The 24,911-nt window shown below is 43.1% G+C and overlaps 1 protein-coding gene across 11 annotated transcripts in view; it reads right to left on the bottom strand.

The window, feature by feature from the left end:
• si:dkey-88l16.3 (low-density lipoprotein receptor-related protein 2) overlaps positions 1-24,275 on the bottom strand; it is a 91,291-nt gene extending 67,016 nt beyond the window's left edge. For 10 of the 11 annotated variants that reach the window (XM_036966741.1, XM_036966740.1, XM_036966748.1 and 7 more), the window contains exons 1-18: positions 24,186-24,275; positions 23,903-24,022; positions 23,495-23,725; positions 22,618-22,731; positions 21,544-21,663; positions 21,218-21,343; positions 20,936-21,139; positions 11,878-12,046; positions 11,626-11,794; positions 11,303-11,525; positions 8,480-8,599; positions 8,156-8,374; positions 5,684-5,992; positions 5,048-5,263; positions 1,286-1,435; positions 913-1,179; positions 502-717; positions 238-414 (exon numbers count right to left, since the gene is read on the bottom strand). In XM_036966741.1, coding sequence (XP_036822636.1) covers positions 238-414; positions 502-717; positions 913-1,179; positions 1,286-1,435; positions 5,048-5,263; positions 5,684-5,992; positions 8,156-8,374; positions 8,480-8,599; positions 11,303-11,525; positions 11,626-11,794; positions 11,878-12,046; positions 20,936-21,139; positions 21,218-21,343; positions 21,544-21,663; positions 22,618-22,731; positions 23,495-23,725; positions 23,903-24,022; positions 24,186-24,243 — 3,208 coding nt within the window. In that variant the 5' untranslated portion in view covers positions 24,244-24,275. The remainder of the gene's footprint in view (positions 1-237; positions 415-501; positions 718-912; positions 1,180-1,285; positions 1,436-5,047; positions 5,264-5,683; positions 5,993-8,155; positions 8,375-8,479; positions 8,600-11,302; positions 11,526-11,625; positions 11,795-11,877; positions 12,047-20,935; positions 21,140-21,217; positions 21,344-21,543; positions 21,664-22,617; positions 22,732-23,494; positions 23,726-23,902; positions 24,023-24,185) is intronic. The other variant, XM_036966747.1, reaches the window with a different exon arrangement.
• Positions 24,276-24,911: the final 636 nt, after the last annotated feature.

Raw genomic sequence — 24,911 nt, 5'->3', positions numbered from 1 at the left:
GGGTGCATGCTATCAGATAATAGCTTCTCATGCTTTCGCCGAAAAGCATTTTAAAAATCTGACTCGTTGGCTAGATTCACAACGAGTGTAGCTTTAATTCAATACCCTACATGTCTATTTTAATGAACGTTTGAGTTTTAACGAGTACATTAGCATTTAGCGTAGCGCATTTGCATTTCCAGGTGCCTACGTGAGACGCAGACGTCTCAAGTAGGACCAAGAAGTTAATATATCTACCTCGGTTTGGACATTTAGTAATGCAGGACTCCTCATCAAAACCATCAGGGCAGTCTTTCAATGTGTCACACAGCTGAGTTTGGGAGATGCACAAAGTTGAGCCCCGACACCTCACTGATGGACTAGTACAGGTCTGAGCCAGAGTTGGCAGGACAGGAGGAAGGGCCTTGTTAGAATCTAGGGAGAGAGGTTACATTAGATTAATTTAAATAAACTCTCCTCATCCTTCTGTACCAACTGTCCAAGTAGTCAGCAGTGTCTCACCACAGCCTTCCTCATCAGAGCCATCCGAACAGTCTCTCTCTCCATCACAGAGGAAGGTTTCTGGGATACAGCGGCTATTGTTGTCACAGCGATGACTGCAGCTCTTGGTGCGCTTGAAGCAGTCCATTTCATCAGAACGGTCCTGGCACTGTGCCTTCCCATCACACATCTGCTGCTGGTCGATACACTTCTTCCCATGAGCACACTGGAACTGACCTGAGGTAGGAACCAATGAGCTTACTGGAACTGAGCTGAGCTAACAACCAATGAGTATACTGGAACTGAGCTGAGCTAACAACCAATGAGTACACTGGAACTGACCTAAGGACATTGATGAATGAATGGATTTGTGCTGAAACTGGCCACTTGTGATTAAACACATTACACCAGATCAAGAGGTGAGCTTCTGACCTGCTTTGCAGAGGCGCTCACAGTCCTGTTCATCTGATCCATCCTTACAGTCCACCTCTCCATCACAAACATGGCTATGCAGGACACACTCTCTCCCATCCTTGCACAGTCTGGAACCCATACGGCACTTCAGGGGCGCGGTTTGGGATGTTGGAGCAGCTATCGTTGGACAGCCAATCTCATCTGAGCCATCATGGCAATGAGCGCGTCCATCACAAACAAGACTCCTCTCAATACATTTCCTCCTGTCCTTACACCGGAACTCACCTGGGAGACGCACATAAGAGGGACCATGAAGAAAGATTTAGAGGATTTAAGGGGTTTTCTGGGTGGCAAAGCAGTATCAAATATCAGAAAGCGATAAAATATCTACCTCGGTTTGGACATTTAGTAATGCAGGACTCCTCATCAAAACCATCAGGGCAGTCTCTCAATGTGTCACACAGCTGAGTTTGGGAGATGCACAAAGTTGAGCCCCGACACATCACTGATGGACTGGTACAGACTGGCTGAGCAGGAGGCACTGAGTTGGAAACATGAGCATCCATTTAAATTCATTTTCAGATTAATTGCCTTTTCTTTTGGAATTAAAGACATTAATGATCCCACTAACCTTCCTTTACTCAACATAAGCCCCCTGAGACTTTAAATACAACCTTAAATGCAAAAATATAAATACAACATGTAAAGTGTTGGTCCCTAGTTATGATCCCAGCGATGTTGCACAAACTTTTAAAATTCTGTACACAAATGTTTTACATATGTTGGTGAGCATTTCTCCTTTGCCAAGATAATCCAGCCACTTGACAGGTGCGGCATATCAAGAAACTGATTAAACAACGTGACCATTGGGGACAATATAAGGCCTCTAACCTTTCACGTGTGAGTTCCATATATCTAATAGTTCCCCCAGCATGAGTTTTTCTATGTGCGGAATGTTAAAATACACTCAATCTGATTTTTGCGGAACAGGAGTGTTAATCTGCGCTGCCCTCAAACCAAGGCACGTTGCCTGCTAATTAACTATAGGCTAATTATTTTGAATTATTACATGTAGAAAGTAGCCCATTTCACTGTTGCGGAATGTATGTTTGAGGCTCCACTGAGCCAGTCAAACTTCTTTCTTTGACAAGAGCCCAAGCACTTGTCCAGTGTTTCCACAGATCAGACATTTGCTCATATCTGGTCAGAACACTATTCACTGTTTTATTCACATATTTTCATGAGCTGGTGACAAATCATGCACTCCAATTCTTGCATATTGTAATAATCTGTTAACACTTTTGAAAGTTCTGATTGTTATTATATTATGATGAGCTAATGGTAAGCTATTTGCCAGCTATGAGTGGCAGCATGTTTGTTGACATACCATATCCAGGTTGTCACATAAGCGTCTGTCGGACCAAAGAAGATAGGATAGGGGGCAGCATTTTCACTTTTGGATGAAAAGAGTGGCCAGAGTAAACTGCCTCCTACTCAGTCCCAGATGCTAATATAGGCATATTATTAGTAGATTTGGATAGAAAACACTAAAGTTTCTCAAACGTTTTGAATGATGTCTGTGTATAAGAAATCATACGGCAGGCAAAAACCTGAAATCCAACCAGGAAGTGGGAAATCTGAGGTTTGTAGTTTTTCCAAAGCGTGGCCTACCGAATACAGTGTCTATGGGGTCGAATTACACTTCCTACGGCTTCCAGTAGATTTGAACTGTCTTTAGAAACTTGTTTGAGGCTTCTACTATAAAGGAGGAGGGAATAAGGGCTCTGAGTCAGTGGTCTGGCTTGTGAAGCACGGTCACGAGAAAGTTAGCTCTCGTTCCATGGCTTTTCTACAGACAATGGAATTCTATGGTTGGAACATTTTAACATTTTGTTAAAAACATCCTAAAGATTGATTCTATACAACATTTGATATGTTTCTACGACCAGTATTTAACTTTTTGGAATTTGTCTGACCTTTCCACTGGAAGTTGCACGCGCGTTTCGATTTGTTTACCAAACGCCCTAACAAAAGGAGGTATATAGACATACATTAACTTTATCGAACAAATCAAACATTTATTGTGGAACCGGGATTCTTGGGAGTGCATTCTGATGACGATCAAAGGTAAGTAAATATGTATAATGCTATTTCTGACTAATGTTGACTGCGCAACATGGCGGATATTTCTTTTGGCTGGTTTGGGCTCTAAAACTCCGTACTCAGATTATTACATGGTATGCTTTTGCCGTAACGTTTTTAAAAAATCTGACACAGCGGTTGCATTAAGGAGAAGTGTATCTAAAGTTCCATGCATAACACTTGTATTTTCATCAGCAATTATAATGAGTATTTCTGTAAATTGATGTGGCTCTGCAAAATCACCACATATTTCACGCCAATGTAAAATTACATTTTTGGATATAAATATGCACTTTATTGAACAAAACATACATGTATTGTGTAACATTAAGTCCTATGAGTGTCATCTGATGAAGATCAAAGGTTAGGGATTCATTTTCTCTCCATTTGTGCTTTTTGTGACAATCGTTTGTGGAGCGTTCACTGTGGAGCATTCACTGTAAAGCATTTTTGCAATCACACTGTGGCTGGATTAATGAGAATTGTATCTTTAAAATGGCGCCTAAAACATGTATGTTTGAGAATTTTGATTTATGAGATTTGTTGATTTGTATTTGGCGCCCTCCTATTTCATTGGCTGTTGGCAAGGGGTTCCACTAGCGGAAACCGTTCCCAGACAGGTTAACTAAACAAAGTTTAGGGATGGTTCACGCCACTGATTTATGGTGCTTTCAAGACAACTGGGAACTTCAGAAATATACAAGGTCAAATCATGACGTCCGTGATATTCAGGTCAGCACTCTAGAAAGAATCCCATGTTCCCGAGTTGGATGACAGTTCAAAACACAATTCCCCAGTCAGGGGCTAATTTTTAATTCCCAGCTCAGACCCCCTTTTCCAGGTGTTTTATTTAGCTTGTAAACTTGTTTAATTGATAAATCCCCCTCATAATATTTCCTGCATCACACCCCCCCCCCCCCCATGATACTTTCCCCCATTTTAACCCACGATGACCTTGAAACTACTCCCCATCCAAATGAAATGATCCCCGCTACATATACATCAAATAATTGTTTACCAATATCTGGCAACCCTGTTTAGCTTTCACGCTACAGTTAGGTTTGTATTTAGGGTGAAATGCGAGGTGATTTGCTTTGTGATTTGTCATACTAAATACATTTTATCCTACATACACTAAGTACATTGAAGATTTGTAAAATGCTGAAAAGTGGCCAAACTAAGTTGATATTTCAGGCAATGGGCGCACGGGCGGCAGGTAGCCTAGTTGTTCGAGCGTCGGGCCAGTAACCAAAAGGTTGCTGGACCAAATCCCTGAGCTGACAAAGTAAAAATCTGTCATTCTGAACAAGGAAGTTAACCCACTGTTCCCCGGTAGGTCGTCATTGTAAATAAGATTTTGTTCTTAACTGACTTGCCTTGTTAAGTAAAACAAATGTAAATCCATCTTTTACTTGGTTTATTTTTGTCTTATAGTGAATGGCATTAGAGAGTTTGCTTCTCAAATACAAACAAACATGGCTGCCAAATAATTTCAGTAATAGGCATTTTTTATTAACATTACATTAGTCTCATGCTCACCAGATATGTGATGCATTGGAAACAAGTCTAGCTGTTAGGTGGGCAATTTATTAGTTTTTAGTCAGCGCAACATGTGACTGGTTTATTGAATGAGTTTGGCTGTGTTCCATGTGATGCTTGGATGATGTTCACATTCATCTTTTACAAGGAAATGTGAAATTAGGACTAAAAGTGGGAAGTCCTTTAGTTCCCGTCAAAGTAAGGATGAAATGCTTTTATTTCAGTCTAATAAAACCCTGCTGGGGAAAAACCTATTGATTGGCTGGGCCTATGCCCTCCCCAGTGTGTGGGCCTGGCTACCAAGTGGGTGGGCCTGTGCCCTCACCCAGTCATGTTAAATCTGAAGATTAGCGCCTAATTAATTTTTCAATTGACTGATTTCCTTCAATGAACTAACTCAGTAAAATCTTTGAAATTGTTCAATGTTGCATTTATATTTTTGTTCACTATACATTAACGCTATTGTACCAACCTTCTTTTACATCCAGAGCCACAATCACCCTGACAACGCCTGGTCCGACAGGGACATCGTGGACACGCCTCCTGTCCCGTCGGTCCCACACAGTGATGACATCATTAAACAGCGACACCAGGAGCGGAGAGTGAGCGGCCATGATGGAACCAGGGACATTCCACTCTCTGCCTGCCAGGTGAGTCTGGGACTTCAACAGACTCATGATCTTCAGATCTACACAGGGTCAAGGAGCACAAAGAGCGGTAAGGCAAAAGCAACCGACTGTTAATGAAAGTCCATGTGCAAAGTCAGTGGCGACAGCCGAACACAGATGTAGCCTTCCAACAGCAAAGTTCAGATCTACCTGGTTCTTAATGTTTAGAAAAGTTTATTTATGTCAAAATAAACACTTCAACACCCATATCACACACAAACTGAAAATACATAGGTGAAAATAAATTGGTGAGATGCTCAAATGTTACATTAATTTGTACATGGTTGCTTCTTTGGTTGCGTTTGCACCAGCCCCGCCATCCCCACACAACATGATCATTCCTAACCAGATGACCAGCTCAACACCGAGGAGCACAAGAAAAAGCATTATAGGAGACAGAATTCACTGTTAAAGATAATATTGCAGTAAGTGATACTGACCGTCCCCCTCTGTGTTCCAGAGCAGTGTGTTAGATTGTAGGTCCAAAACAATGCGCCCAGCGATGTGTCCCTCCACTCTCAGGACTTTCCTAGGGTTTCCTCCTGGCAGTCTCATGGATAGGATCCAGCCAGCCTCCAGCAAGTACAGCCTCCCCCGCTGCCAGTCCAGATAAACAGCTCTTACCTCACTGCCTGACTGGTACAGTCTTCGTGGGTAACCCTGATCCATGTTAGTGACGCCAACACAGACTTCATCACATGACAGCCAGTACAGATTTCTCATCTTCTGGTCTACTGCCACCACGCAGGCTAGGAGGCAAGGACAGCACAACATGAATATACAGGACCAGAACAGGCTAGGAGAGGGAATGGACAAACATAACTCAATATTCGGAAGGCGTTCCTAATGTTTGATATAGATATATGCTTGGCAGAGAGAAAAAAAATACAACATGCAACAATTTAAGATTTTACCATGTTACAGTTCATATAAGGAAATCAGTCAATTGAAAAATGTATTATTCCCTAATCTATGGATTTCATATGGCTGTGCAGGGATGCAGCCATTGGTGGGCCTGGGAGGGCATAGGTCCACCCACTGGGGAGCCAGGCCCAGCCAATCAATGAGTTTATCCCAAAATACATTCTCAGCTCCTCAGTACCCCCCCCCCCCCCCCCCCCCCCCCAACACACACTACAAGTCAGAATATCCGGCAGGTGATGAAGCCAGATGTGAAGGTCCTGGGACTTCATGGTTACATGTTGCCTGCGGTTGGGCATACTGCCAAATTCTAAAACATGAAGCGGCTTATGGTAGAGAAATTAACATTCAATTATCTGGCAACAACTCGTGGGCATTGCTGCTTTCAGCATGCCAACTGCATGCTCCTTCAAAACTTGAGACATCTCATTGTATTGACAATACTGCACCATAGTGGCTTTACTGTCCCCAGCACAAGGTGCACCTGTGTAATGATCATGCTGGTTAATCATTAGCTTGGCAAAGGCGAAATGCTCATTACCAGGGATAAACAAAATTGTACACTTGAGAGAAATAAGCTTTTTTTGCATTTGGAAACTGTCTTAGATTTTTTCTTCAGCTCATGAAACATTTGTCATGACGTTGGCATGTGTGCTGAGAGAGATGGCTTTTTTGAAATCTGACACGCCAGGTTGATTAACAACAAGCTAAGCTGTGTTTTGCTATATTGCACTTGTGATTTCATGAAATTAAATATTTTTTGAAATTTAGAAAATAATTTGGTGCTCTGCAATTCAACGGATGTTGACGAAAATGATCCAGCTAAAGGGATGGTGCATCAAGAAGTTAACAGAGCGTCTGGGAACATCAAGAGATGGAACCATATTTCTGTAATCCAACCAGTTGAAAATATGTGTTGGTACTCAATGAATATGATGTCAGTAGGATAGGACGACAAAATGTATCTTGGAAAGTCAACACCTAGTTATCAGATTCACATGGAATTGTTGTGCAATTTAAATATGAAACTATTTCTGAAAAGATTAAATGTAATTTTAGCTTCCAAATGAGAATTGGGTTTTCATAAGTGAACTATGCACAACTCAGTGGCCCTGCCCATGTGAACAAACATTGGTTATAAACTGAAACACACCCTTCTCTCCCCTCCTATATAAAGCCCTTGATGAAAATGTAACTTTCTGTTCCGAGGTTAGGGCGACCGTCCCACGTTAAAAGGGCTCAGATAATAAGCTGTTCCAAGGACGTGTGGACTTGAGAACCCCACGTTGAAAGGACAAAGACCACCTACAGAACTAAGCCAACCTCAGCAAGAACCTAACGAATATAGCATCGAATTTCAATGTGAAGGTGACGACCTACACACTGGAAGGATGAAATTCGACTACCAGCCAGAATATAGCATGAGCTTAATTAAAAGTAGGGCAACTTGGTATGAACTTTCAACTCCTATTCACTCCAGAAGTAATACCTCCTAGCCGTTGAGTTGAAGCAGTCGCTAAACGTGGGCTAGGAGAAGACAGACAGTTTCCATTCTACCACGCTCCAGTTCACCACTAGACATTGAGAACCAGAGATCGATAAAGGAAAAACCGGCCTTCCACGGCCTTCCATCGACAACCAATCTACCGAAGCGCAGATCAGAGTAAATATTTATTGCAATCTCCTTTTTCAAATGGGTGGTTATTTAGAATGCATAAGATGTATTTACGATATTTTCTGTATTTACGATAGGATAGCTTCTCCCTTTGTTACTGTAATCACGTAATATTAATTACAGATAAATTATTTTATAGAATAGCATGTCATATCATTTAATCCGGCATAGCCACGACACATAGGACATAGACTTTACATGTTGCATTTATATATTTGTTCAGTGTACATGCATATATGCACACAAACACTAAACCTGCACAATCTGGCTCCATTATATGTACCTGATTTCTGGTTGGGAGAGTAAAAAAATGTACCTGGTCTCAGCGTAGGGACAGTTTCTGTTTGGCCGGTATTGAGGTTCCAGCGCATCACATGACCAGTGCTGTTCGCCCAGTAGACCCAGTCCCCCCTCCAGTCGATGTCAAAAGACTCCATGACATCATCTGTAGTCAGCAGTTTTGTCTTGATCAGCTCCTTCCCTTTCAACTCAAACAGGTTCAGTGTTGTGGATGTTGCATAAGCAAACCTGGGATCTGTGTGATAGAACAACAAGTACATTGCTCAACAAATTCTCTAAAGTGCCAGAACTAGCAGAGAAAGAATCAGGGTTAGAATTCTGTAATACATGGTAATCATACATTCACATGAGCCATCTGCCATGAGCAGTTTGTCATCAGGACAGGTACAGGTGAACCCAGCAGGCAGGTCCAGAGTCAGCATGCAGAGCTGGCAGCCAGACTTTACACAGGCTGATGGAGCTTCAAAAAAATAAAAATAAAATAAACATGGAGTTGTCCTACAACAAAGGAGATGTTAGCCTTCGCTTGATATGACCCAAACCTCCAGAGTAAGCATGATATGCCCCATTGGGGCGGTAGGTAGCCTAGTGGCTAGAGCGTTGGGCCAGTAACCGAACGGTTGCCAGATCGAATCCCAGAGCTGACAAGGTAAAATCTGTCGTTCTGCCACTGAACAAGGCAGTTAAAGGTCTTTCTCACATCTGCTACAGAGAGCGTGATCACACAATCTGTAACAACCACTCCCTGACCAAGTCTAATACTTACGTTTCATGCAGACCACAAGTCAGTCACAAGTCAGTGTGTCCAAGAAAGTGAAGGTAGCCTGCCTAAATGACTTTCGACCCATAGCACTCACATCGGTAGCCATGAAGAGCTTTGAAAGGCTGGTCAATGCTCACAACGATTATCCCGGAAACCTTAGACCCACTCCAAACCGCCACAACAGATGACGCAATCTCAATCGCACTCCACACTGCCCTTTGCCACCTGGACAAAAGGAGCACCTATGTTAGAATGTTATTCGTTGACGACAGCTCAGCGTTCAACTTTGTGCCCTCAACTCATCACTAAGCTAAGGACCCTGGTAGTAAACACCTCCCCCTGCAACTGGATCCTGGACTTCCTGACGGGCCTCCCCCAGGTGGTAAGCGTAGGCAACACCACATCTGCCATGCTGATCCTCAACACTGGTGCCCCTTCAGGGGTGCATGCTCAGTCCCCTCCTGTACTCCCTGTTCAACCACAACCGCATGACAAAGCACGACTCCAACACCAGCATTAAATATGCCGATTTCACAAGTGGTAGGCCTGATCAGTGCCAATGAGAAGGCTGATAGGGAGGTTGTCAGACCTTGCAGTTGGTGCCAGGAATACAACCTCTCCCTCAATGTGAGCAAGACAAAGGAGCGGATCGTGGACTACAATGAAAGTAAGGCCGAACATGACCCCTTTAACGTCGACAGGGTTGTCGTGGAGTGGGTCGAGAGTTCCAATTCCTTGGTGTCCATCACCAAACTATCATGGTCCCCCCCCCCCCCCCCCCAAGATACTGAAAAGATTTGGAATGGATCCTCAAAAAATGATCCACCTGCAACATCGAGAGCATCCTGACCGGTTGCATCACCATCTGGTATGGCAACTGCTCTATAAGGAGCTACAGAGGGTAGTGCTTACGGCCCAGTAAATCACTGGGGCCAAACTTCCTGCCATCCAGGACCTATATACAAGCCGGTGTCGGAGGAAGGAAAAAAAAAATGTGTCAATGACTCCCAGTCACCGAAGTCATATTGTTCTCTACTACAGCAGTACCGGAGCGCCGCCACCAAGTCTAGGTCCAAAAGGCTCCTTATAACAGCTTCTACCCCCAAGCCATAAGACTACTGAAGAAATAATCAAATGGCCACCCGGACTATTTAATTATATTTTTTTAAATTATATTTTTTTAATTATATTTCTTTAACTGTATTGTTGGTTAAGGGCTTTTAAGTAAGCATTTCACGGTAAGGTCTGTTGTATTTGGCGCATTGTGACAAATTAAAGGCAAACTCTGCTCCATCATTCATTGAATCAGATAGTTGGTTTTGATGATTGAACTGATATTGCCAAGTACTTTAATTATTTTTTAATTGGCAAGATTAGCAAACTTGGGCATGACATACCAGCAACAAGCACTGACACTACACATCCAAATACAATACCTTCCAAAAGTTTGGGGTCACTTCGAAATGTCCTTGTTTGATAGAAAAGCACTGTCAATTAAAATAACATCAAATTGATCAGAAATACAGTGTAGACATTGTTAATGTTGTAAATTACTATTGTAGCTGGAAAAGGCTGATTTTTAATGGATTATCTACATAGGCGTACAGAGGCCCATTATCCGCAACGATCACTCCTGTGTTCTTAGGACACTAAAGAGGCTTTTCTACTGACTCTGAAAAACACCAAAAGAAAGATGCCCAGGGTCCCTACTCATCTGCATGAATGTGCCTTAGGCATGCTGCAAGGAGGCATGAGGACTGCAGATGTGGCCAGGGCAATACATTGTCATTGTCATTGAAAGCGTTACAGGGAGATAGGATGGATAGATTGTCCTCGCAGTGGCAGACCACGTGCAACACCTGTACAGGATCAGTACATCCGAACATCACACCTACGGGACAGGTACAGGATGGCAACAACTGCCCGAGTTTTACCAGGAACGCACAATATTCTTATTCATTCCTTTACACTTGTGTTTTTAAAGGTAGTTGTGAAATTGTTAGGTTAGATATTACTGCATGGTCAGAACTTGAAGCACAAGCATTTCGCTACACACGCATTAACATCTGCTAACCATGTGTATGTGACAAATTCAATTGAATCCCTCCATCAGTGCTCAGACTGTCCGCAATAGGCTGAGGCTGGACTTCGGGCTTGTAATTTTTTTTAAAAACTAGGCAAGTCAGTTAAGAACAAATTCTTATTTACAATGACGGCCTAGGAACAGTGGGTTAACTGCCTTGTTCAGGGGCAGAATTACATTTTTACCTTGTCAGCTCGGGGATTCGATCTAACAACCTTTCGGTTACTGGCCCAACACTAACTACTAGCCTACCTGCCACCGGAACATGTTATTTGATATGCCCCATGCCTTTAGAGTTAGCATGATATACCCCATACCTTTTGGCTGCTGTTGTTCATGGTATGCCTCTAGGACAGGGAGTGTTGTCCTCTGAATAAAGGTCTTCTGATTAGGTCGGTCCTGAGGGGAGCGCCACAGACCCTTCTGATCTGTCCAGTAGAACCACCTGTCAAACACCGCCAGGCTCTGAGCTGGTCTCCTTTTAAAGAACTCCAGAAAGCTGTAGCGACCACTCCCATCCACTCGCACAGTCTCTATGGACTGAAAAAGAAGAAAAACAATTGGTTCTACCTTGGCAATATGTTCATTGCTGCAGACAGACAAGCAGTACTATTGGTTATAGCTGGACTATATCATAAACCTTTTTAAAATCACTCATCCAGTACAGCCTCCGAGCTGTAACGTCCAGGGTCAGACTCCGTGGAGCCTGTGCAGTGAGGACCACCAGAGATTCCTGCTTTAACCCATCCATCCCAGATCTCTCCAGAGTAATTTTATCACCTGGACCTTTGTTGATCCAAAACAACAAGCTGCAAAGTAAAGGAGAAAATGACAAATTGTTGCAATAACCAACCACAGATCAAAAGTACCACAAATATTAACATGATCCAACCTTTCAATGGGAAGAAGGACCAGCTCCAACGGGTCTATGTTCTTGGCCAAGACTGTTGCAAATCCACTCCCATCAGCTGCCCCAACATGAATAGACCGGGTCTTCTGGTTGGTCCAGTACAGCTGGCCTGTCAGCCAATCACAGACTAGACTTCTAACCCCATATTGTCCTGAGAGCAGAGGGGGAACCACATCACAACTCTACATACCTAGTGTCCAGGGCAGGCTCCAGGCATAATCAAACTCAGTCAGGGTCTCAACTTAATGTTGAAAGTTTGAATAGTAGACTACACAAGGTGCAATTTAGAAATGGACCAGGTCCAAATCTGACATTTGGAGGAAGAGGCAAATTTATGGGCCGGTGTGCAGGATACCTGACGAGACTACATCAGCGAGTGGATAAACCACCTCGAACCTCCATTATAACATTCAATCACTGGAGAATAAACTGGATGAGCTGCACTCTACACTATCAATGTAAAAAAAATATCCAACTAGTGGCTGAACAAGAACATGGAAAATATACATCCAGCTGTTTTTTCTACTCTATACTGCATTGGGTAAGCTCGGGAGGGTTAAAACCTCATAAGCTGTGGACCAGAGGTGTCAAACTCTTTCCATGGAGGGCCTAGTGTCAGCTGGTGTTTCCCCTTTCAAATAAGACCTAGGCAACCAGGTGAGGCGTATTCCTTACTAATTAGTAACCTTAACGCATCAATCAAGTACAGGGAAGGTACAAAAACTCAATGGAATGAATTTGACACGTGCTGTAAACCATACTATTTAACAAGAGAGTTTATTCTACTTTTCGTCGCAGTCTACTTACCACCACAAACCGATGCTGGCACTAAGACTGCAATCGAACTGTATAGGGCTATAAGCAAAAGAACTGCTTGCCGTGTGGTAGCAGAGAGACGTCTATGACTTGGCTGGCTGGAGACAATTTTTAGGGCCTTCCTCTGACCGTGCCTAGTATATAGGTCCTGGATGGCAGGAAGCTTGGCCCCAGTGATGTTCTGGGCCGTACGCACTACCCTCTGCACCAGGCGGTGATGCTCTCAATGATACAGCTGTAGAACCTTTTGAGGATCTGAGGACCCATGACAAATATGTTCAGTCTCCTGAGGGGGAATATGTTTTGTTGTGCCATCTTCACAACTGTCTTGGTGTGCTTGGACCATGTTAGTTTGTTAGTGATGTGGACACCAAGGAGCTTGAGGCTCTAAACCTGCTCCAGCACAGCCCCGTCAATGAGAATGGGGGCGTGCTCGGTCCTGCATTTCCTGAAGTCCAATCTCCTTTGTCTTGATCACATTGAGGGAGAGGTTGTTGTCCTGGCACTATGGCCAGGTCTCTGACCACCTCCCTATAGGCGGTCTCATCGTTGATCAGGCCTACCACTTGTGTCATCAGCAAACTTAATGGTGTTGGAGTCGTGCCTGGTCATGCAGTCATGAGTGAACAGGGAGTAGAGGGGACTGAGTACACACCCGAGGGGCCCCGTGTTGAGGATTAGAGTGGCAGATGTGTTGTTGCCTACTCTTACCACTTGGAGGCAGCCTGTCAGGATGTCCAGGATCCAGTTGCAGAGGGAGGTGTTTCGTCCCATGGTCCTTAGCTTAATGGTGAGCTTTGAGGGAACTATGGTGGTGAACGCTGAGCTATGGTCAATGAACAGCATTCTCAAATAGGTGTTCCTTTTGTCAAGGTGTGAAAGGGCAGTATTGGAGTGCAATCGAGATTCCATTTGTGGATCTGTTTGGGCAGCATGGAAATTGGAGTGGGTCTAGGGTTTCTGGGATGTTGTTGTGAGCCATGACCAGCCTTTCAAAGCACTTCATGGCTACAGTGCTTCAGATCGGTAGTCATTTAGGCAGGTTACCTAGTGTTCATGTGCACAGGGACTATGGTGGTCTGCTTGAAACATGTTAGTATTAGACTCAGACAGGGAGAGGTTGAAAATGTCAGTAAAGACACTTGCCAGTTGGTCAGCGCATGCCTTGTGAATGTTGACCTGTTTAAAAGGTCTTACTCACACCGGCTACAGAGAGCGTGATCACTGCTGTCTGGAACAGTTGCTCTCATACAGGTTTCAGTGTTATTTGCCTCGAAATGAGCATAGAAGTAATTTAGCTCATCTGGTAGGCTCGTATCACTGGGCAGCTCGCAGCTGTGCTTGACTTTGTAGCCTAATAGTTTGCAAGCCCTGCCACAAGACTAGCGTCAGCGCATTCAGTCTTAGCCCTGTATTGGCACTTTGCCTGTTTGATGGTTTGTCAAGCATAGCGGGATTTGTTATAAGCTTCTGGGTTAAAGTCCAGCTCCTTGAAAGCTGCAGCTCTACCCTTTAGCTCATTGTGGATGTTGCCTGTAATCAATGGCTTCTGGTTGGGGTATGTAAAAAATCACTGCGGGAATGACGTCATCGATGCACTTATTGAAGAAGCCAGTGACTGATGTGGTGTACTCAATTCCATCGAAAGAATCCCGGAACATATTCCAGTCTGTGCTAGAAAAACAGTCCTGTAGCTTAGTATCTGCTTCGTCGGACCACTATTGACCGAGTCACTGGTGCTTCCTGCTTTAGTTTTTGCTTGTAAGCAGGAAGATATAATTATGGTCAGATTTGCCAAGTTTAGGGCAAGGGAGAGCTTTCTGTGTGGAGTGAAGGTGGTCAGTTTGTTTTCCTCTGGTTGCACATTAACATGCAGATAGAAATTAGTTCAAATCGATTTAAGTTTCCCTGCATTAAAGTCCATGGCCACCTCTACCTGTTTGCTTATGGTCGTATACAGCTCATTGAGTGCCGTCTTAGTACTAGCATCGGTTTGTGGTGGCATGTAGACAGCTATGAAGAATACTCTCTAGGCACATAGTGTGGTCTACAGCTTATCATGATACTCTACCTTAGGCTAGAAAAACCTAGTGACTTTGATATCGTGCGCCACCCGTTTACAAATATACATAGACCACCACCCCTTGTCATACAAGAGGCTGCTGCTACAGTGTATAACCCGCCAGCTGTGTGTTATTCATGTCGTCATTCCGCCACGACTGTGAAACACAAGATATTACTCTTTAATATCCCATTGGTAGGATATACGTGCTTGTAGTTTGTCCACTTTATTATCCAACGATTGTTCGTTGGCCAATAGTACCGATGGTAAAGGCAGATTAGCCACTCGCCGCCATGTCCTTAAGACAATGAGAACATTCGGCGATACCTGCGTCTCTTTAACCTGCAAATGACAGGCCTGTTAGTGTGTCTGGAGTAAATCCCTCTCGTCCGACTCGTTCAAGACAAATTATTTGTCCTGTTCAAGGTGAGTAATCGCTGTTCTGATGTCCAGTAGCTCTTTTCAGTCATAAGAGACCGTAGCAGCAACATTATCTACAAAGTTAAATTTAAAAAAACATTGTCCCCCTAATTGCCCTGAATACCTCAACCTATGAACCAGAGTTACACTGTTAGCACTGAGGAAGTCTACTTCTGATAAGCTTTCCAGTAAAGCATTAACCATCAAGCAACCCAGAAGTGTTAGATGTCCCATATTAACATATGCATCCTGAGAAACAAGGTCTATGAAGTCAATAACTTGCGTGTAACAGATTACATTCTTATTCTGACTCTGAAGCTCACTTAGATAATACCTTTGATGCAGTGATAGCATACAAGGTTATAACATTGACCAAAAAGACAAATGCCAAAGTGGGCGATGTTAGTCTATATTCAGAACCACATTCTTGTAAAGCTTAAACGATCTCATGTTGAATACTGTTGAAGTGATACGGCTATAGGTTCATTTGCCTCACCTTAAGCCCATGCTAACACTACACATCCAAGTATATCTGACCAAATTATGAAAGACAAGAATTTACTTTTGAATTCCGTAAAGTCAGTGTGGAAGAGAAAATAATTGTTGTCTATTAATACTGACAAGCCACCTGTGTCTGACAATCTGGATGGAAAATGACTCAGGATAATGGACGATATTGCCACACCTTCAATTTAAGCCTACTACAAAGTGTGTGCTCTCAGGCCTGAAGGGAAGCTAAAGTCATTCCGCTACTCAAGAATAGTAAAAACCCCTTGACTGGCTCAAATAGCTTACCAATCAGCCCATTACCAACCCTTAGTAAACTTGTGTAAAAAAATGGTGTTTGACCAGATACAATGCTATTTCACGGTAAACAAATTGACAGCAGACTTTCAGCACGCTTATAGGGAAGGACACTCAAGCACAGCACTTACACAAATGACTGATGATTGGCTGACAGAAACTGATGATAAATTGATTGTGGGGCTGTCTTGTTAGACTTCAATGCATCTTTTGATGTTATCATAGTCTGCGGTTACTTGTCTAATAGAACAGAGGGTGTTCTTTAATGGAAGCCTCTCCAACAATCCAAGTAGAATCAGAAATTCCCCAGGGTAGCTGTTTAGGTCACCTTTTTTCAGTCTTTACTAATGACATGCCACCGGCTTTGTGTAAAGCTCAACACGATACATGTCAGCTACTACAGCAACTGAAATGACTGCAACACTTTAGAGCTGCAGTTAGTTTCAGAATGGTAGCAATGATTTAGTCAAATATTTCCAAAACTTAAAGCATTGTATTGGGGACAAATCATTCACTAATCCCCAAAGCTAAACTACATCTCGTAATGAATAATGTGAAATTTGCAAGTTGAGGTGACTAAACTGCTTGCAGTAACCCTGGATTGTAAACTGTCATGGTCAAAACATATTGATACAACAGTAGCTAAGATGGGAGAAGTCTGTCCATAATAAAGCACTGATCTGCCTTCGTAACACTCAACAAGGCAAGTTCTACAGGCCCTAGTTTTGTCACCCAGACTACTGTTCAGTAGTGTGGTCAGGTGCCACAATGAGAGACTTAGACAAATTGCAGTTGGCTCAGAACACGGCAGCCCTGTGGGCCATTAAAAGTACTCTCATTTGTTTCGAAGTATTTAGCAAGCTAGCCAATGGTTAGCCTGGGAGCTTGACTGTTTTTAGGTCAGATCAACGCTCGGATAAACACTACTTTTCGGCCAGAGCATCCAGTGTGTGCTCGGAATGCTCCAAGCGAAACACTTAATTTATGAACGGCCAATCTAACAAAGCTCAGTTTACGAACACCCAGAGCACACTATGGCACTCGATTAAATGTATGAACAGTCCAGTAAGTATAAGTCAGCCTTTTGTCTTGAAAAGCTTTGGTTGTTTAGTACATAGTCTCATGTGCATTCTTAAAGAGATGTGGGGCTAAAGCTTAGAAGTGTGTGAACAATGCTGGGTGTTGACAAAGCGTTCCAGTAGGTACCAAAACACTCAAGGGCCATCAGTCCTTCATTTATAGGGGGAGATCAAGCTGATCCTAACTATCACCATTGCCCTTGATTCTAAGCAATGTTGTGCTGCTATTTTTATTGACTTGGCCGATTCTTTTGATACGGTAGATCATTTGTGGGTCGGCTAAGGAGTTGTGTCTCAGGGGACTTTGGCCTGGTTTGCTAACTACCCCTCAAAGAGTGCAGTGTATGAAGTCAGAAAATCTGCTGTCTCAGCCACTGCCCGTCACCAAGGGTGTAGCTCAAGGCTCGATCCTAGGCACCACTCTTCTCAATTTACATCAACATAGCTTAGACAGTACGAAGCTCTCATCCATGTATATGCCGATACAGTCTTCTACTCAGCTGGCTCTTCCCTGGATTTTGTTTTAAATACTCTACAACAAAGCTTTCTTAGTGTCCAACAAGCTTCCTCTGCCCTTAACCTTGTTCGGAACATCTCCAAAACAAAGGTCATATGGTTTGTTAAGAAAGTCCCTCTGTACTACTAATACTACCTCTGTGGTTTTAGAGCTTGAGGTAGTCACCTCATACAAGTACTTGGGAGTATGGCTAGATGGTACACTGTCCTTCTCAGCAAATATCAAAGCTGCAGGCTTTGAAGTCTAGACTTGGTTTCCTCTATCGTAATCACTCCTTTCACCCCAGCTGCCAAACTCTTATACAGATTACCATCCTACATCCTACCCTATATGTTCTTTACCATTCGGCCATCAGATTTGCAACCAATACTCCTCATAGGACACATACAACATTATACTCTTCTGTAAACTGGTCATCTCTGTATAGCTGTCACGAGACTCACTGGCAGATGCGCTTATTTATAAATCCCTCTTAGGCATCACTTCCCCCTATCTGAGATATCTACTGCAGCCCTGATCCTCCACATATAACACCCATTCTGTCAGTCACATTTTGTAAGGTCCCCAAAGCACACATCCCTGAGTCGCTCGTCTTCAGTTCTCTGCAGCTAGCGACTGAAACGAGCTGCAACAAACACTCAAACTGGACAGTTTTTATCTCAATACCAGCCCCCGTCCCCGAAGGAGACCTGTTACCTTTTGGTAGGCCGTCATTGTAATAATGTTCTTAACTGACTTGCCTAGTTAAAGGTTAAATTAATTAATTAAAAATCTGCTACATCAGAACAAACCAACCATCAGAGGATTCTGCTACATCAAACAAAACAACCATCATAGAGGATTCTGCTACATCAAACAAACCAACCATCAGAGGAGCCGATCAGAACGACCCAACCATCACAGGATCCTGTCAGAATGAACCAACCGTCAGGATCCAGATAGGTTGTCATCCAATATGATTACGTAGTACCTGTTGACTATCAAACCAGGAGAAACTAGTTAAGCTAGCTAGCTTGGCTAATTGAGGCTGCATGTACTCTCGTACCACAGTTAAAAATAACTCAAATCAGAATGTTAAGTAGCAGCCTACCTGTTGGCTTTGTCATTGTAGCCTATCCTTCTCCTTTAATGTTTTATCCCTAATTTTATAGATGCATTCTCATAGCCAGAGGCTTTTGCTGCTTTGACTGATTGACCAACAACTAGTTACATGCGCCACTCTCGTGAAAACCAAGAGCAGCAGCATAAATTACACATTTTCTCTCTACTGCAGCAGTCGCCATCAGATCTGTATGGGTCCTTCCGGACAAGTCAATTCAAATGACACACCCTGATAGGCTAACCACACTGCTCGCGTCGCAGAATAAATTTAGGAATCCATGTTATTCAATTATTGCACCCACACTGCTTGCGCACGTCAATGAGCATGCGTGTTGCCAAGGGATAAAATAGTCCTTTCTATTCCTGACGCAGATCAGGCTGCAAGTGCTGCAAGTGCAAGTGCTGCCTCTCCCATCTCCTCGGTTTATAGAAGCACGTGCCATCTTTTTGGTTATACCCATATGGGTGATTGAAAGACAAACTGTTGCTGGTTGTCGTGGTAATACTATGAATTTTTAGATGCCAATCACCATATAAGTTAAACAATGAAAAGCCTGGAAGGAGGAGAGATGACTAGAATCGATTCGGTTGACCATTTTTATGTGTGGATTAATTGTCGGAGTAGAGGACCTTGTGCATTTCAGGTAAAATAACCACATTTTAATATCCCAGGATAAATTTGCTAGCAACAGCAAGCTAGCAAAATAAGACAAATTAGCTAGCAAGTGCACACCTACTAGCTATATTGCCATAAATGTTTAACCTCTTGAAACTAAGGGGGGCAGGGTAGCCTAGTGGTTAGAGCATTGGACTCGTAACCGGAAGGTTGCAAGTTCAAACCCCCGAGCTGACAAGGTACAAATCTGTCGTTTTGCCCCTGAACAGGCAGTTAACCCACTGTTCCTAGGCCGTCATTGAAAATAAGAGTTTGTTCTTAACTGACTTGCCTAAAGGTAAAAAAAAAAAAAAAAAAAGGGGCACTATTTTTATGTTTGGAAAAATAACGTTCTCAAAGTAAACGGCCTATTTCTCAGGACCAGATACTAGAATATGCAAATAATTGACAGATTAGGATAGAAAACACCCTAAAGAAAAAAAATATATATATATATATTATCTATGAGTATAACAGAACAAATATTGCAGGCGAAAGAGAAAAATCAAACCAGGAAGTGGCTTCTATTTTGAATACTTCATGTTCCATAGCCTCCCATTGCTCCATTTAAAGGGATATCAACCAGATTCATTTTCCCATCACTTCCTCAAGGTGTCAGTCTTCAGACAGTTTCAGGCTTTTATTTTGAAAAATGAGCCAGAACATTGCGTAAAGTGGTCACATGAGTTTTGCTCGAGCAACAGAGTTTGGACAGGTATTGCTTTTCCCTCTCCTACTGTGAAAGACATTTGCGGTTGATATATTATCTATTATATATTTTAAAAACAACCTGAGGATTGATTATAAAAAACGTTTGACATATTTCTGTGGACATTATGGATACTCTTTGGAATTTGTCTGCATTGTCATGACCGCTCTTTCCTGTGGATTTTTGAACATAACGCGTCAAACAAACAGGTATTTTGGATACAAAAATAACCTTTATGGAACAATAGGAACATGTGTTGTGTTACTGGGAGTCTCGTGAGTGAAAACATCCTAAGATCAAAGGTAGGCGATTAATTTGCTTGCTTTTCTGATTTGTAACCAAGCTACCTGATGCTAAGTGTACTTAATGTTTTGTCATGCGATCGATAAACTTAGCCAAACGCTTGGATTGCTTTCACTGAAACAGGTGGATTAACATAAGGGTATGGTGCGTTTTGCAATATTGCACTTGTGATTTAATGAATATTAATATTTTTAGTAATATTATTTGACTGAGGCACTATTGACAATTATCCTGCTTAAGGGATGGGTAGTGTCAAGAAGTTTATGCTTTTCTACCTGTCCCCAAATTAATATAATTTGTTCAGAGTTTGTTTTGATATTTGAAACTGCATGTCATGATCGTGTTTGGTGTAGGGGGACAAAATACATTTACTCGATGGCGCAGGCGCGCAGCCGGTTTGGGTTCCGTGTGAGACCATATCAGATCCGAACCAGACCTGTGAGAGTTAGAGTTCTGGATCGGGACCTACTCAGGTCCCTGATCGTGTATTCTTGTACATGTGAAGCGATGAAGACCTCTAGATCCTGCTACATCAGGAGAAACCAATCATGATAGAGAATCAGAAGACACCAACCATGATAAAGGATCCTGCGCTGCTGCTCCTTAGCCTTGTAGATGTTCCCCTGGTCATCAGCCCAGTAGAATGAGCTCCTGGAGAGGTCAAAGGCCAAGGCCAGAGGATCATAGCCAATACTCTGAATGGACTCGAATCTCAGAGTCTTCAGATTCAGGAATCCGATAGTTCCCTTCGTTGCAGTCAGAAACTTTGTATAATTTCCTGAAAAGCATCAGATATTGAACAGGTTTAGATAACCAGTCAGAAGTTAATCAAACTAATGTTACTACGAAAAGTCACCTTTAGCATAGCAGTAGGTGGTTCCTTGAAGCTGGAAGCCATCTTGGCAGTGGCAGTAGAAGGACCCGGGTGTGTTGACACAGAAGTGCATGCATGGACCGTAAGGCAGAGCGCATTCATCCACATCTAAAGAGGGGAGAGCAAAGAGGTTCAGTATTTTAGAGTTAACCCTCACCAACTGAGCTACAGAGGACCCGAACCCAACTAAGGCAGAGCGCTTTCATTCACATCTACAGAGGGGTTCAGAGTATTTAGGCTTACAGTAAAGGAATAGATAAATGAAACTAGTCATGACAATAACTCAACAGGATTACAGACATCCTCACCCAGACAGGAGGCTCCATGAGCAGATAGCCTATGGCCTTTAGGACAGGAGCAGAGGGCTCCCCAGGGCTTATCCACACAGGAGTGACTGCAGCCACCGTTCTCTTCTGAACAGGTCCTCCCTGGAAAATAGAGATGAGTCAGATCAGCCTGTCCTTTGACATATTTCAGTCAGTTATGACTGAAGAGGTTCATATACGTAGTGGTGAGGGGTTAGATGTTAGAGCAGGGGTGTCAAGCTAATTGACCCGTGGTCTGCATTTGGTCTTCATCGAGGTCTGGTGGGCCGCACTTAAATTGTATTACATAGGAGCCTCCCGAGTGGCACAATAGTCTAAGGCACTGCATCACAGTGCTAGCTCTGCCACTAGATACTCTGGGTTCGAGTCCAGGCTCTGTCCACGCCGGTCGCAACTGGGAGACCCATGGGGCGGTGCACAATTGGCCCAGCGTCGTCTGGGTTAGGGGAGGGCTTGGCCGGCAGGGACGTCCTTTTCCCATCATGCTCTAGCGACTCCTGTGGAGGGCTGGACGCAGTGCACGCTGACACGGACGCCAGGTGTACGGTGTTTCATCCGACACACCTTCTTCCTTCCAGGTTAAGTGGGAATTGTGTCAAGAAATGGTGTGGCTTGGTTGGGTTGTGTTTCGGAGGACGCACGGCTCTCGACCTTTGTCTATCCCGAGTCCGTAAGGTAGTTGCAGCGATGAGACAAGACTAACTACCAATTGGATATCACAAAATTGTGGCGAAAAATATATGTTTTTTATTTCATTGAGGTCAAAATTTTCAAATAATTGTTTTCTTGCTTTCATTTGGATGATTATTAGCAAGCGGGACAGAGTGAATAGTCTATAAATGTAGGTCCACAATTTGGTTTTAGTGATCTCAGTGTACATTAAGATCGTTTTCCCCTGAAAAGCTTTTCCTTAAATCCAGAAAATTGAATGGGCCAAGGGGCCGGTTCTGGCCAGTGAGTCGTATGTTTGAAACATCTGGGTTAGAGGTTCCTACCACCGGTAAAGGGTTATAGACTGAAGGTTAGTGTTAGCGGTCAAAGGTTAGAATTTCCTACCACAGGTAGAGGGTTCATCACTGCCATCAGAGCACTGCAATTTTCCATCACATCTCTCATCTTCAGTCAGACACACCCCTCCAGGACAACGCACAGCCATTGGACCACACCGGCCTGGAAGAGTAAAAGCTTTAAAAATGCATCAAAACTACACCACATGCCTTTCTGCAAGAGGAACAAATACACATACCCAGACCTGTAGGTTACATACTACTTCGCCTGATTATTTTTGATCAGTCTAATTTATTGATATATTGTCTGAAACAAAGCACTGCAAAAACGTGGAAGCCAGAAAGTTGAATGAAATAACATGTAAACATACTCAGTGGTCTGTCCTGTTGGCCCTTCAGCTGCTCAAAATGTTTGACAAAATAGCCGTAGGAATGTATTGTTAAACCAAGGTTTTAGAGCACCGGTTATGAAGATTGAATTTATATCACCTGGCACATAGGCAAGACCATGTCAACACCTGCAAGACTTCAGTTAGTATGCATGGTTTGTGTGCATGCACTGTACTTCCGGTGCCCATGCTTTCGGTCATGAGCAAACATTTTTATTGCCATGTCTGTATAATTATACTTTCCTGTGGATATTTTGTCAAATGTTGACCAGCTGAAGGTCCAACACCACAGACAATTTTGCAAAGTTAGTTCAAATGTAATTTGGAACGTTGTTTTTTTTTCTCACTGTTTAAATGTGCATGGCATTGCCTACACAATTGAAGGTCTGATCATGTTTTGAGACTACATACTACTGTACACAGGCCAAAATACTTGCGCCTCTCGTTTCCAAAATAGCTCCCATTACATGGTAACTGAATAGTTCCTAAATTCCATAGTATCACATACATGCTCTCGTTGTTTCCATAATATCTCACCACAGGCCTCATCAGAGTTGTCCACACAGTCGTTAGCACCGTTACAGTATAGGTCCTTGGGGATGCAGATCTTATTCCTACACCTCCAGTCCCCCTGCAGACAGCCCTGGTTCTCTGGGCAGTTAAACTCATCAGACCCATCAGAACACTGGCGCAGCCCATCACATACTGCAGAGGTACTTACACAACCAGGAGCCCCGGCCATGCAGGCAACCTGGCCCCTAGGACAGGCTGGGGAACAAGGACAAACAGACCTATTGTGAACAGACAGTAAATTCATTTAACAGACCTAAATGGTATAGGTCTACAGTAAATACAGGGTTAACGTTACATTTAGAACTTCACCACATCAACAAATATGTTATCTCCTGGAAGAGAGCAGAAACAGTGAAACACAGCATAACTTACGGCAGGCCATTTCATCAGAGCCGTCAATACAGTCTCCATTTCCATCGCAGTGCCAGGAAAGAGGCAGACAAGCTCCATCATCACACTGCCACTGGTTACCCCCACACTGCTGGCCAAAACCTGCAAGACAACACGGGTTAGGGCCCACAACCTACAAGGCACAAAATATTCCACACAAATAACTGGCAGGTGTTTTCTACTGTAAGGCTACATAATATCAATCAATGTTTACAAGACAAAAATGAATAAACTTAATACTGCAGCTCATTCAGAACAATTTTACCTGTCAAACATTTCAAGCTGATAAGTAAAAGCAGGAATGTGAACTGCAGCAGTTCCATGACCGACCATGAAGCTTGTTAGGACCAAACAGTACAAGCCTTACAGGGATAGTCTTAATTGAGTAACAATCAACTACACATTGTTCTGATTGGTCTAATTAACTACACTCTGTTCTCATTGGAGGGTCACTGGGATCACCAGCTGCAGGTTGATTGGAGGGGGAAGGGAAGATAGAGCCATAGGATAAAGACATGGGCCTGGTTTCCCTAAAGCATCTTTATGCCTGGCGTACACTACACAACTTTCAAAATCCTAACATCGCTGACCTTCTCGCATTATATTACAATCTTTTCTGACGTTTTTTTGTCTTGACAATGTAGTGGTGCTAAGAGATTATTTACTTGGATTCTCAATACCACGATGTCTCGCTTAAAACAATAATGTGATTAGATTGTTAACGTAGCTAGAACCAGCAGTGGCTCAAAGTAGCCTCAAATGTTTTAATTTAGATATTCAAGCTTACCATGCAGAGTTGAATTGAATACTAACATTACTTGAGAGCTGCGCTGTCCCTTCAGAGCTGTCCCGAATTTACGCTTTAACTAAAGGCAAGTATAAATGCATGCTAGTAGTAGTCATTGCTCCTGCTCCAGCGTCTACACATCCTGGGTGATTGGATACAATGTCATCATCTTTGGCTTCTTCTCTGGCCAGGTCTCATTGGCTA

The sequence above is a fragment of the Oncorhynchus mykiss genome, chromosome 28 (genome assembly GCF_013265735.2).
Source record: "Oncorhynchus mykiss isolate Arlee chromosome 28, USDA_OmykA_1.1, whole genome shotgun sequence".
Classification (NCBI taxonomy): Eukaryota; Metazoa; Chordata; class Actinopteri; order Salmoniformes; family Salmonidae; genus Oncorhynchus; species Oncorhynchus mykiss.
The sequence above is the reverse complement of the archived record's forward strand: the minus strand, read 5'-3'. Positions and strand labels throughout refer to the sequence as shown.